Genomic DNA, 13123 nt, shown 5'->3' with positions numbered 1-13123 from the left:
AGCAAGGTCACATTTAAGTTTTCTGGAGGCCAAAGGGAAAAAAGAGGGAAACTTGTCAGTACTGCCTACCGAGGGGATTCGGGAAAGGGCTGCTGGTCAGACCCAGAGGGTCCTAGGGAGCCCTGGCCACTCCCCAGAGGAAATACCTCCCCCGCCCCCTCAGTGCCTGGAAGGGCCCTAGAGAAGTGCAGGGAGCCACTGAAAGAAGCGGATCTTGATTGGAGGGTGGGTGAAAAGGGGTGAGGCTGGGGGAGGGGAGTGAGGTGTGTGTCCCACTGTCTTGTAAATATCCCCTCCAGTCGGGCAGCTCCGGGGCTGATTTAAAGCCCCCGCACCTGGGGCGGGCTCATTCCGCCCAGTTTCTTCCAGCCGTGCAACTTCCTCCCCGTCAGTTTCTCTGACTTTTCTCCCAGCATGGCTCCCAAACGCCCGTCTTCGCTACCACCCCTATCGAAGAAACCAAGACCTTCTCCTGCCCCCAAGCCAGAGAAGAAGCCGACCGGTCTGGGTTTGCCAAAGGAAGGTATGTCCCTACCCTACGTTTTCTTGGAGCTTGAAGGGATTTGGAAAGACTGACTCCTAAGTGTCTTTAAAATAATTAATTTTTTTGCCTAGTCTTTTTCGAGAGTTTTGAGATGTGACCCCAAACTGCTCAGACGGGTTTTAAGCACAGGGTGAGTGGATTAGGTTTATTTGAAGACAAAAAAACCAACAACAAAGGGAAAACTGGGAGACCTGGAGCACGTGGGAGCTGATCCCTGCCCCCACCCCAACACCTACACGGAGCCTGTCTCCCAGCCCCCAAACACCCCTCTTGGGTTCCCTGTTTTGGTATGTGGCGCCATCAGCCAGCCTCAGGCTGGGGAGATACATGTGACCCCTTTCCTCTCTTTCACGGTCCCACATCCTGTCAGATCCCTCAGTCGTGGTGGTCCTGGCTCCTCAGCCTCTCATCCTTCCACCTCTGTTTGCTGCTGCCGTCGCAGCAGCAGGCCCACACCCCTGGTCACCTCCTCCTCCTCCTGCTGCTGCTTCCAGCTTCCTCCTCCTCCCCCCATCCATCCTGAGCAAAGCCCATCACGTGACTCATTGGCTTAAAATCCTTCCACTTACTTGCTGTCCCATTGCCCTCAGGTAAAGACTGAGATTTCCTGGGCTCTGCCTACCTGGTCCCTGCTGACCTCTCCAAGTTCATGCTCTCTCCAGCACCTTTTACAACTCTTGGGGCTCTATTCCCTCATCTGGGGCCATGAATAAGAGAACATCCACGTGTTCTCTCCCTGGTCACTCTCTTTTACCTGTGCATGCGTCCTTGTTCTCCAGCTCTCTGCTGAAGTCACTTCTTATTCCACGCATGCCTTTTCCCTTGATCCACTGGCCATTAGGAGCTCCCTGGTGCTGTTGCAGCATCCAGAGTGACCCCAGAGCAGCCCTTACAGCAATACTGTGTACTTGTCTGCTCCTCCCCACATTGACCCTTAACTTGGAGGTGAGGGCTCCCTGCTAGAGTGGCCATGTGGTGGGGCCTTCGTGAGGGTTGCATTTGGATAAGTGCTGGGCAGGAGAACTGCCCTAGGAGAATGTGACTGGCTCAGGGGGGAGGGGCTGGGGTCCCCGGATCTTCCTAGTTTGCAGACTTGACTCAGGCGGAAGAAGCAATGGGTCATCATGTCAGTGCCCCCAGGGATGTGCTGGCTGACATGGCAAGTTTGACACCCCACAGAGCTTTGGTCCAGGGGGCTGCATGGACCTGCCCCGCTGATGGGGCAGTAAGACACTTAAGCCAGTGACTGGCACATAATCCGTGTTCTTGAGATGGGTAGTAAATTCATTCCCACTTGTGAGCAGCAAAAGGTGGATGAATCTTCCTGGTCTCCTTCCATTTAGCTTCCTGGGAGGATGAACAGGATGAGAAGGGGCCCCACAGTCCTTCTGGAGTGGTTCGTCCAAACCCAGATAACAGCTCCTGCCATTCACTGGGCACTGATCTGCTAGGCACTGTGGGGAGCACTTCTCCGTCAGCCCTCACAACAGCACATGCTGTGGACAATAAGCCCACCGTACAGAATAGAAAAGAGGCTGGCCGAGGTGGGGTGTGTCTCTGTACTGAAGGCCATGCCATCCTCGCTAAGATTCCTTGGTCATCCCGGGACACTGCTGCGCTGCAGGCAGTACCGGCATCTCTTATCCATTAGCTAAGCTGTGGGCTTCTCCTTCAAAAGGACGCTGGGGAGGAGAGGCAAGAGGGATGAATTCTGAGTGAGGTAAGAGGCGGAGGAGAGACCGCAGTGAACACTGGCACCGTGGGTGAATTATCTCCTGGTGTGTCCATGCCCCTCCCTTGTTTGCCGAAACTCTCGCCCTTTTGCTTTCTCTTTCTCTTCTACTTCCTAATGTGTGCTCCTTGCGTTTGTCTTGAGGGCTGTGGGAAAGGTCGGGAAGAGGAGGAGCGGGACAGTCCTCAGGGCTGGGATTGTGGGAGGGCGCTCTGGAGCGACTGGGAAACACGGGGAGATCAGGCACTTCAGGGATGCAGTGGGTTTGTGCAGCTGCAGCAGCCCTCAGCACAGTGTTTTCAGAATCGTTCACCACATTTGTGGGTCACCAGGTGATTTTAGTGAAGTGTACCCTGCACTTAAAGAAAATAGAAGATGAAGGGTCACATCACACTTGGTAAGGGCAAAGTGTCGTTTTGTGCATATGGTGAGCTGGATCCTGATGTCAAATGTAACTCTACTGTAGGTCACCTCAAAAAATGAGGAAATCTGTCTTAGGCCAAGGACTTCACTGTCCACTCACCTGGTTTAGAATCTTGTCTCTGCCACTTGTATCAAAAAAAAAAAAAAAAAGCTTATCTGTGAAATGAGGCTATTAATCCCTACCTGGTATTTCATGAGGATTGAATGAGAAAATGCCTGTGCTTATCCCAGCCTGTGGCCCATGGTACTGGCTTCAGCAACGCCCTGGAACTTGGTTGCTTTTTTTTTCCCAACTCTGTTCAGTGACATCTTGGTGCTAGCAGGAAACTGGCTGTGGTGACAGTATTTCTACATCACCGAAGAAATCAGCAAATGCTACAAAAATCGGGGTTTTTGGTGTTTTTTTCCTCTTCTGGGAGCCGGTTGTCAAATGTATACTAACAATTCTTCCTTTAAGCCTGTGCAGTTGGGATATAGGTATGGATTGAGCTGGACTCAGCAGAGAATCGGGTTTGGAGGGGGGAGGATTAGGTGAAATTGTTTATTTTTGCGGGGAGTCCCAAGAAGGTATTTGTATTCTATACTGGTGGACTGGATGCGAATTATTTAACATTTATCGATCATTCACCATGAACTGTTTTGAACAATAAAGACACTGTCAATTGCACACCCAGGGAAGCTTTTTGCGGTCCACGTCTTGGGGCCCTGGAGTCAGGAGCAGAGTGAGGTACATTGTATTACCTGGAAAGCGTTATTTTAAACAAGTGCTGCCTTGGCCTTACCTAATGGTTGAGGTCTCCAAAAGCAGGCCTATCATTTCTTACATGGCAAAATGAATCTAACACCTTTCTGCCCTTTCGTCCACTGCGTCCTGCGCGCTGCACCTTCGCGCTAGGTACGGTTTCTTGAAAGTGTTAGGCACTGAGTTGGGCCAAAAGGACCGGCCTCCCTGCCTTCAGAGGACTTCCGCTTCAGTGCGGCCTTCTCTTGCATTTTATAATTTTGCATTTGTCAGCTTTTTTCGCATTTTATAACTTTATAACATAAATAGGTAGAGTGGAAAAGTGACTTGCCCAAGGGCACAGAGACTATTGGGCAGAACTTGGACTGAAAGCCAGAAAAAGGCCCTGTGAGTGGACTGCACAGCTTCAGGCTTTTGCAAACAAGCCCGAGTGAGTCGGGGTAGCAGCCTCCCCATCTGGAAAATAGAATGGAAGTGTCGCCTTCCTCCCCCCTCTAAGAGGGATGTCCCAGCAGTGTCCCGGGAGGGGGAGAATGAATGTATTTCTCGGTTCCAATGTTCCTATGGATCTGCACTTACAGGGGGTTGCGGACACCCCTCTCTCCCACAGAGGGGAGCAGCTCTGACACCACGTGATGCACCCGCTGGGGGGCCTGCGCGCGGCCAGGAGAGGCCCCGCCTCTCCGACCGCCGCGCGCCTAGCGCGCAAATGTCCCGGGTCGGGCTGGAGAAGGGGAAAGCGGGGGAGGGGGAACGCGGCACGGGGGGCGGCCCCGTACGTCGCCGCGTTCCTTCCTCCCGCCTCTTCGCCAGGCCCAATGTCTCCTCGCCGAGGCTCCTCCCCCTCGTCCCGGGGCTCCAGCCAATGGCCAGGCGGCGCGAGCCTCTCCGGCCTGGGGCGGAGCTTGAGCTCCGGGCCTGGCGCGCCTGCGCCCTACCGCCCGCCCCTAGCGGAGAGGAGGAGGTGGAGGAGGAGGCGGCTCAGGGAGAACGAGCAGCGAGCTGGAGCGGGGAGCGTGAGTGAAGGAGCCCAGCCGCTTCCCTCCCGCCGCCGCCTCCCCTTCGTAAGCAGGAGCCCCGGGCCGGGGCCCGGCACGTTGCCCCAGCCCCTCCCTCCTCGTCAGGCCGCGAGGGCAGCGCGCGCGAGCCAGGGGGAGGGAGAGCGAGCGGGCGCCGGGAGGAGGCGGCCGGACCGAGCGAGCGCCCGCGCGTGTGGCGTGAGGGGAAGCCGCTGCCCGCCCCCTTCGCCTTCCCATCTCTCCTCTCCCCCTCCCCGCTCCCCCCCCCGACCGCGGAGCAGCACCATGTCGGCGCCGGCGGCCAAAGTCAGTAAAAAGGAGCTCAACTCCAACCACGACGGGGCCGACGAGACCTCAGGTGAGGAGCAGACGAGGCGGGGGCCGGCCCGCGCCGCCATCTTCGCCGCCCGCCCGGCCCGCAGGCCGCCGGCGGGGCCCGAGGCGTGCTGGGGGCGCCGGGCGGACGGGCCGGCGCGCGTCTCGGCGCCCTTTTTTGTGCGCGCGGGGCCGGGGCCGGGCTGGCGCCGCGGCGGCGGACGGCGCTGCGAGGCGGGGGCGCTGCGGCCTGTTCGGCGCGGGCGGAGGAGACCCCCCCCTTCCTCTCCCCCCTCCCTCGCTCTCCTCCCCCTCCCTCCCTCCCGAGAAGCCTCTCTTTATTGTGCTCCGCCATGATGCCTCGCTCCCATCAGCCGCCGCCGCCGCCACATGGTGCGGCCGGACGCGGCCCCGCGCCGGGGCCTCCACGCGGCTCCCCCTTTGCGCCCGGCCCGCGGGCGGCACCCCCGTATCCCCACCCGGAGACCGGCGCCCGCGCGTCTCTCTGGAGCTGGGTCAGGGTGGGGGCGCTGGGAAGCACGCGGCCAGCGTCGCCTTGGGCCCGGGACGCCCCGGAGGATGCTCCGGTCGGCCCCGGGCACTCCCCACGTGGGGTGGCCACCCCGCGTCGGCCGGATGCCGAGAAACCTGGCGTGGAGACCAGGGCGTCCGAGGGTCTTTACAATGGCTCTTGGGGAAATTTCCTGCCTTTTCCGTTAAGGCTTTCTCGGCAGGGGGGCTGCAAATCCCTGGATGGTTACCGGAAATGGACCGCGCGTTCAGGCCCCTTCACGCCCACTTAGCGTGTAGGTTTCACAGTCTTTACCGGACAAAAGGGCACCTTTTCCAAGCACACCTCTTTCCTCTACCTTCTGTGGCTTCCAGTTTTCTCACTTTATGATTGGCTCCGTGTATGTGTGCTCCAAGGTGTTGGGCCGCGTTTGAGATCAGTCTGCCTGAAATTAGGTTGGAGGGGTGAGAAAGGTTTGGTAAGAATCTTTGGGTTCGTGTTCTAACAAGGGAAGTTGGCTGTCGACAACGGTAGGGTAGTTCTGCTACCCTTCCCTGTCTTTGTATGCGTGTCTGGTGTTTTAGTTGTAGGTACTGGGGGTTACTTTCAGCTTTGCATAAAGTGTGGTTCTTCCTTTAAGATACGTGGTGTCCTGATTTCTGTTAATGTTGTGGTTTACTTTACTCTGGTTAACAGCTGGTGCCTAGTGTATTGCAGGTATACAGTGTAATCAACTGTGAGTTTCTAAGGTTCTGTATCTTTCGTAATAGAATCTTTAACAATGTGTCCTTTTATCGTAATGTGACTCTTAAAAAGTGCTAGAATCATTGTGATTAGCCTGGCAGATAGGTGGTTTGTGAATGGTCTTTGAATTTAAAAGTAATCTGTCAACTACTTGCATGAACACGTGGAGGGCATGCCTTGTAGGCAGTTTCTCTTTGCAAACAACGTTGTGGATACAACACGTGGAAGACGGTGTTAACATCAGGAAAGCTAGTTCAGTGTATCTTCTAGTACTGAGTTTATGTACCTTTTTCTTGCAGAAAAAGAACAGCAAGAAGCAATTGAACATATTGATGAAGTACAAAATGAAATAGACAGGTAAGGTTTTTCTTAACAGAAGTTTTCTGAAATGCAGCTTAAGGTCTGGTGATTTTTGAAAGTATGGTCAAATCTGTATCCGCTGGCTAAGTGTAGATAGTTACAACTTAGTTGGAAATATGAAGAATCAGTGATAATTCTCTGTAAAATATTTGTAGTCACCAAAAAGCTTTTAATGAAGGTACATTGACCTTGTAAAGATTGGGTTTGCTTTTCAAAGGCTACAGACTTTCTGAATTGTAGCGCATGGACTTCTGACAGCACTGTGGCGTCAGTGTTGCTCTGCTTAACATTTAACTTTGTTACTTGACTAGCCTCTTTCATTCCTCTTGATCTGCAGGGAGACAATTGAAGTTAGCCTGGTTTTGGAGAACTTGAAGTAAATATACAATGTTACCAAAATGCTTAGCAGAAGCACTTAAGTTTAAGAACTGCCAATTGTCGAGTGCCTATCACAGATTAAATTGCCATCTTAGTTTTGACTTGAGTTTATAGGTTAGGTAGAAAACTCAAGATGATTTGGTTATTATAAGTAGGTACTTTGTGCTGTTCTAAAGCTAACAAGAAATATTTTGTAGTTTCAACAATCTCTGTAATTTTTAAATACCATCACTGTCAACATGTCTTTTCATTTGCTTCAGACTTAATGAACAAGCCAGTGAGGAGATTTTGAAAGTAGAACAGAAATATAACAAACTCCGCCAACCATTTTTTCAGAAGAGGTCAGAATTGATCGCCAAAATCCCAAATTTCTGGGTAACAACATTTGTCAACCATCCACAAGGTATGTTATATAGCAGAGCATTGTTGGAGTGTGGGGTGCCCACTTGGTAGGCATAGTGAGCACCTGGTCCAGCACGTTGGTTACATGCAGAGGTTGAAACACTGAGGAGAGGCTTGTAATTAATGTTTTCTATCTGTTTAGAAGAGTGTATTCTAACTGAGGATTTCTTTTAGTTTCCTGATAAAAAGGTAGTGATAGCCCAAACATGCTGAGCCATTTGGTTGTTAGTTAATAATGGATTTGTGAAAGCAAAGATGCTCACTAAATTTGGAACATTTCCATAGTGCTAAAGCACCTCAGTTGCCTTACTGTACTTGTCCAATATTCATGTGACCCATAATTTGCTGGTCTAGTGTCTGCACTGCTTGGGGAAGAGGATGAAGAGGCGCTGCATTATTTGACAAGAGTCGAAGTGACAGAGTTTGAAGATATTAAATCAGGTTACAGAATAGATTTTGTAAGTATTGCAGCTTCCATTTGCCACAGTGGAAATTAACTTGAACCTTAGTTAGAAGAGCTGTTTTACTGGTTTTTAATCCTCTAAATATTTATTATAGTATTTTGATGAAAATCCTTACTTCGAAAATAAAGTTCTCTCCAAAGAATTTCATCTGAACGAGAGTGGCGATCCATCTTCGAAGTCCACTGAAATCAAATGGAAATCAGGAAAGGTATTTGAAGAGTTGTTGGGCAAAAGCGTTTGTGTGTTTGATTTAGCTGATTCGTTTATCAGTACTTGCTGCTCTGATAATGTGGTGTGCAAATTCTTAAAATATTTTCTTAAAAAACTTAAATGTAATAGTTCGAATTTCTCATAAACCATAGTACAAGTGTTTAAAGAGACTGGTGTGTTTGGTTTCTTAGCTCTTCAAATGGCAGGCCACTTCCCAAAATCTGTCTATACCTCTGTTTAATTAGTAAATATGCTTTATTTTTGAGATGTATAATTCATAGTTCATTTTCCATTGTATTTTTTTCCATTACCATTTATCTCTTCATACCCTCTTTTACCTCCACCCACTCCTGAGCCCCCAGAAAAATATTTAAATTATACTTTTAGACTGGTTGTGGAACTGATTTTATGAGAAAGCCAAATTTAGATTTTTTTTTTTTCCAGGAAAAGTCCTACAAATTCAACAATAGACCTTGTAGACATACAATTCTTTTTATATTGTAATTTCTTCTGGATTAGAATAATAGTGTTAATAACATACTGAAGTTAATTTTTGGGGACTGTAGGTCTTGTAGAGAGCCTGTATCAAAAGTTCTTCCATCTTCATTTAGGATTTGACGAAACGTTCAAGTCAAACGCAGAACAAAGCCAGCAGGAAGAGGCAGCATGAGGAACCAGAGAGCTTTTTTACCTGGTTTACTGACCATTCTGATGCAGGTGCAGATGAGTTAGGAGAAGTCATCAAAGATGATATTTGGCCAAATCCATTACAGTACTATTTGGTGAGTGGAGAAGTTCCTATTCAAGGTTGCATTTGTCTCACTTGTTTGAAAATGAGTTTTTGATACAACTCTTTGGTTATTTTCCCTAAGGTTCCTGATATGGATGATGAAGAAGGGGAAGGAGAAGAAGATGATGATGATGATGAAGAGGAAGAAGGGTTGGAAGATATTGATGAAGAAGGGGATGAGGATGAAGGTGAAGAAGATGAAGATGATGATGAGGGGGAGGAAGGAGAGGTAAAAGAAAATTTGGATAAGACCAAAGAGATAATCTTTAAAGAATTTATTCACACTGTTACTTTGGAAGATGCGTATATATATATATATATATATATATATATATATATATATATATATATATATATATATAGTTAGTTAGGTAGATAATGTAAAATGAAACTGACTCAACTCATTATGGGAGAATATAAAAGAGATAAACTATTTTGTTGTCCCCAGGTTGAAAGAAATTTCGTTGAGCTAATTGTATCTGATTTAATTAGTTCTGCTTTCATGATTAGTTTTTTATGACTACTCAGTCCTGTCCTTCCCTTACCAGTACTTACTACAAGTGTTAGGGAGAGTGCAACTGGATAAATTCTGAGAAATCTTCCAAATGACAGGTTTGTGTGTATTTGAAGTAACGTGCCTGGGTCTTGGAGCCAAGGTTGAGGCGCGGGCTGCGAGGGACAGGTTCATGAAGTTAGATGTCCTTGTGGCATGTTACAGTCTGGGGTGCACGGTCCCTGTGAGTGGTGGGGAATGACTCCAGAATTAGCCCTGAAGATTAACTGCCTGCTTTTTCCCCTTGCAGGAAGATGAAGGAGAAGATGACTAATGGAACACTGATGGATTCCAACCTTTTTTAATTTTCTCCAGTCCCCGGGAGCAAGTTGCCGTCTTTTTTTTTTTCCCCCTCCCCCTCTTGTGCTCGGCCTCCCTGTGTCTGAGGTCTCGTTTCTCTCCTTCGTACCACGGTTCTCACCTGACTTGGGGGGACGCACCGTGAGCAGAATACAGTGGGAAAAGAATCTCTGCCCCTTTCTGTTCCAAATTCATTTCTATCCCTTTCCTATCTTGACAAAAACTATGGAATCAACACCACCGTGCTCTGTGGGAAAAAAGAAAAACCTTCCGCTTCCTTAGCTCTGCTGGAAGCTGGAAGGTGCTAGGCCCCTGTGTAGTCGTGCATAGAATTCTAGCTTTTTTCCTCCTTTCTCTGTATATTGGGCTCAGAGATTACACTGTGTCTCTATGTGAATATGGACAGTTAGCATTTACCAACATGTATCTGTCTACTTTTCTCTTGTTTAAAAAAAGAAAAAAAAAAACTTAAAAAAAAAAGGGGGTTATAGAAGGTCAGCAAAGGGTGGGTTTGAGATGTTTGGGTGGGTTAAGTGGGCGTTTTGACAACACGGCTTCTCCTTCGGCATGTTTAATCGTGATGTTAACGGACATCCTTGCAATTTAAGATGACACTTTTAAAATAAAATTCTCTCCTAATGATGACTTGAGCCCGCCACTCAATGGGAGAATCAGCAGAACCTTGTAGGATCTTATTCGGAATTGACATTTCTCTATTGTAATTTTGTTCCTGTTTATTTTTAAATTTTCTTTTTGTTTCACTGGAAAGGAAGATGATGCTCAGTTTTAAACGTTAAAAGTGTACCAGTTGCTTTGTTACAATAAAACTAAATGTGTACACAAAGAATTTGATGCTTTTCTCTCAGTACAGATTCTAAGATTGACTTGTATAACGTATTGTCAAATTTTGTCAACCTAACCGTATTTTTTGATACGTGCGTCGCAGGCTGACCCCAGGGCGACGTGGACTGAGTAAAGGGATTTGAATCGAAGTATTACTGTCTCCATAGTCGGGAAACATGAGTACAATTTGCTATCAGTTTTTGAAAATCTTCAAATCATTTGGGATATACCAGATTGCTCAAAACTCAGTTCTGAGTATGTTGTACACTTAACTTTGTATTTCAGATTGGCATTTTTAAAAAAGGATCTATATTTACTTGGATATAATAACAGTGCCTGCCACCACCGTCAGACAGACCTGGTGCTCTAAAGCTGAGTTACACACGGGGCTATTGCCGGCGTGTCTTGATTGGGACTATAAAGTATGGCCAAGAAGACAGGCGCTCGCTCAGTAAGAAGTCCGAATTGGTGGTTAAACTCAGGTCAGGACTCCTGTGTCTCTTAAGTACCAGCTCTTTAGCATATCGTTCTCAAACGAGACCCGTCTGTCTCCGTGAGTCTGGGTGAGATGGTGGACTCCGCTCTGTCTGCTAAATGCTGTCGTGCAAAGACCAACATTTTGAGAAGCTACCTAATGCCTACGCTTTTTAATGCTGTAAAATATAATAGCTAAAATTTAATGCCACTTAACTTTTTCAGAGATTAATGGACAGCCTGGTCAAATTCAAAGCTTTTTGGTGTATAAAACTTTATAAATGGAACTATCCCATCAATAGGCAAAGTGAAATGAAAACCTGTCTAGATGGATAGTATGTAATTTCTGCACAGGTCTCTGTTAGTGAACACACCGCTGTGTACTGGTCAGGAATCTTGCTCCAATAAAGGAACATAAAGATTTTTTCTGACTGGGGTCATTCTCCTTGTTTTGTAGACAAATGTTTCTTACTTTGGATTTAGGTGGTAAGCAAATGTTTGTCGTTATTTGTGTTCATAGTGATGGGAGTGGGGACATTTCTTAGAAAGTTGAAGCATTAAGTATAGCACAGGTGACCTCTACACAAGGTATGTATGAGGCAGATGATGTACACCGTTAATCTAAAATGTAAGTTCTGAGCAGAAGTCGAATACACACACATGAAGGAAGCCTGTGTTTTTGTGAACAAAGTTGCCGTTTACCAAAACGTTTATATATGCTGGTGAAGTTGAATTCTTAGGTTATAGGCCACGTGAAGTTGAATTTTATAATGCCATCTTACTATGGGAATGTGGGAACAGAGAAAAGGCAGTAAAGGTAATTTCTTACCAGCTGTTGAGGTTACCCTTTAGGCCCCTGCGCGTTTGATCTTGCAGTGAGTGCTGCTAGGCTGTGCGAAGTGGCAACCCCAGGGCACTGGAAAGCAGCTACAGAGTAGCGATATACGATATACTTTGTTCCGATTGCAAGGGGAGTTCTTAGGGTGGCCCTTAGGCAAGTATGTATCGGGAAGTGCTAGATGAATGACAAAGCTCCTTGGATACGAGGACATTTAAAAGGAAAAAGTAAATAGCTTTTTTCATTTTCTCTGGGAAGAGGACATCTTCCGAGCTGTGCTATGTTGAGCTTGTGAGGGGAGCTTTAATGAATTGGGGCATAGAAGACAGTAGCTTGTAATGTGTCTACAGTAATTTCAAAACCTTAAGGAGTATTCTATTTTAATTCACCTCTGCAGTTGAGGTTAACATTGGTTTCTCCAGTGATGTCCTGGTTTCTGAAGATGTAACTACTCCGACCTTCCAAACAGGCCCTCACTGCTCTTACCCAACTCTGGCTCTGAAAGGTGGTGTGGAAATGATGCACATGCACGCGGTACCTGGATGTCCCGAAGAGCTGACAAGTTCATTGCATTACATCTGCCCTGCACTTAGGTGTGGGCTGTTTGGCTGTATAGGTCATCAGTTGTCGACTTTGAACCTGGGGGACCATGCGGGTTTCAGAGGATCCTGGACAGTTGTGTTCTGATCTGACCTGGCAGTCTTCATCATTACTGCTGGGTAAATGAGTGGTTTCCATTTCACTTGGTCCCAGGAAAAAATTTGGGTTTGCCGACTTCTCTGTTCAGTTTTTCTGTGAACCCTTTGTGGCTTTTGCAAGAATGGAATTCTGATGCAAGGGGTGGAGGGAGACTCAGTTTCCTGAAGATTAAGACCAGTCCTTGAGATGAATGAGTAGCCTTTCTAATCATTTAGAGAGGACATCTTATTTTGAAAACTGTCCCCAACCAGGGCGACCATTCCCTGTCTAGTATTTATTTATACGACTTATTGAAGACTTACAAATTTACTCTTTAAGAGGTCTGAAGGAAAGGGCTGAAGTTTCGTGATTAGAACAATAATAGCAGGGACTTGCCCTGGCTGGTGTGGCTCAGTGGATTGAGCACCCATCTGTGAACCAAGGGTTGCTGGTTCGATACCTAGTCGGGGCACATGCCTGGGTTGCAGGATGGGTCTGTAGTAGGGACTGTGCGAGAGGCAATCACACATTGATGTTTCCTGCCCTCTAAAATTATTTACTTACTTTTAGAGGGGAAGGGAGGGAGAAGGAGAAAAACATCAATGTGTAAGAAATACATCAATTGGTTGCCTCACACTCCCAGCGGGGGACTTAACCCCCAACCCAGGCATGTGCCCTGACTGGGAAAACAACCAGAGACCTTAAGGTTCACAGGCTGCCACTCAAATCTGCTGAGCCACACCAACCAGGATGGAACTTTAAAAGGGTGTGTGCCAACTTGATTAGTTGGTGATGTTATGTAT

General features: G+C 47.7%; 1 protein-coding gene across 2 annotated transcripts; it reads left to right on the top strand.

Annotated features, from left to right (window-relative positions):
* The first annotated feature begins 399 nt into the window (after positions 1-399).
* Positions 400-11228, top strand: SET (SET nuclear proto-oncogene). 2 transcript variants are annotated; one of them, XM_037150153.2, is made up of 9 exons: positions 4379-4505; positions 4742-4818; positions 6330-6387; positions 7029-7171; positions 7525-7628; positions 7729-7842; positions 8456-8626; positions 8717-8863; positions 9438-11228. In XM_037150153.2, exons 2-9 carry the CDS (start codon positions 4746-4748, stop codon positions 9459-9461), a joined length of 834 nt encoding a protein of 277 aa, XP_037006048.2. In that variant the 5' UTR covers positions 4379-4505; positions 4742-4745; the 3' UTR covers positions 9462-11228. The 2 variants fall into 2 exon arrangements, with proteins under 2 accessions (XP_037005984.2, XP_037006048.2); XM_037150089.2 differs by lacking the exons at positions 4379-4505; positions 4742-4818 and adding an exon at positions 400-523.
* Positions 11229-13123: the final 1895 nt, after the last annotated feature.

The sequence above is a fragment of the Artibeus jamaicensis genome, unplaced genomic scaffold (assembly GCF_021234435.1).
Source record: "Artibeus jamaicensis isolate MK-2021 breed Jamaican fruit bat unplaced genomic scaffold, CSHL_Jam_final contig_471, whole genome shotgun sequence".
Classification (NCBI taxonomy): Eukaryota; Metazoa; Chordata; class Mammalia; order Chiroptera; family Phyllostomidae; genus Artibeus; species Artibeus jamaicensis.
Note: the sequence above shows the minus strand (reverse complement) of the source record. Positions and strands in the feature narration are given on the sequence as shown.

Excerpts from the sequence above, each read along its gene's own strand:
- SET (XM_037150089.2), top strand. The coding sequence starts at position 415 with ATGGCTCCCAAACGCCCGTCTTCGCTACCACCCCTATCGAAGAAACCA. Across the intron at positions 7,629-7,728 it reads CAGGTTACAGAATAGATTTT|TATTTTGATGAAAATCCTTA; the intron begins GTAAGTATTGCA and ends TATTTATTATAG. Across the intron at positions 8,864-9,437 it reads ATGAGGGGGAGGAAGGAGAG|GAAGATGAAGGAGAAGATGA; the intron begins GTAAAAGAAAAT and ends TTCCCCTTGCAG.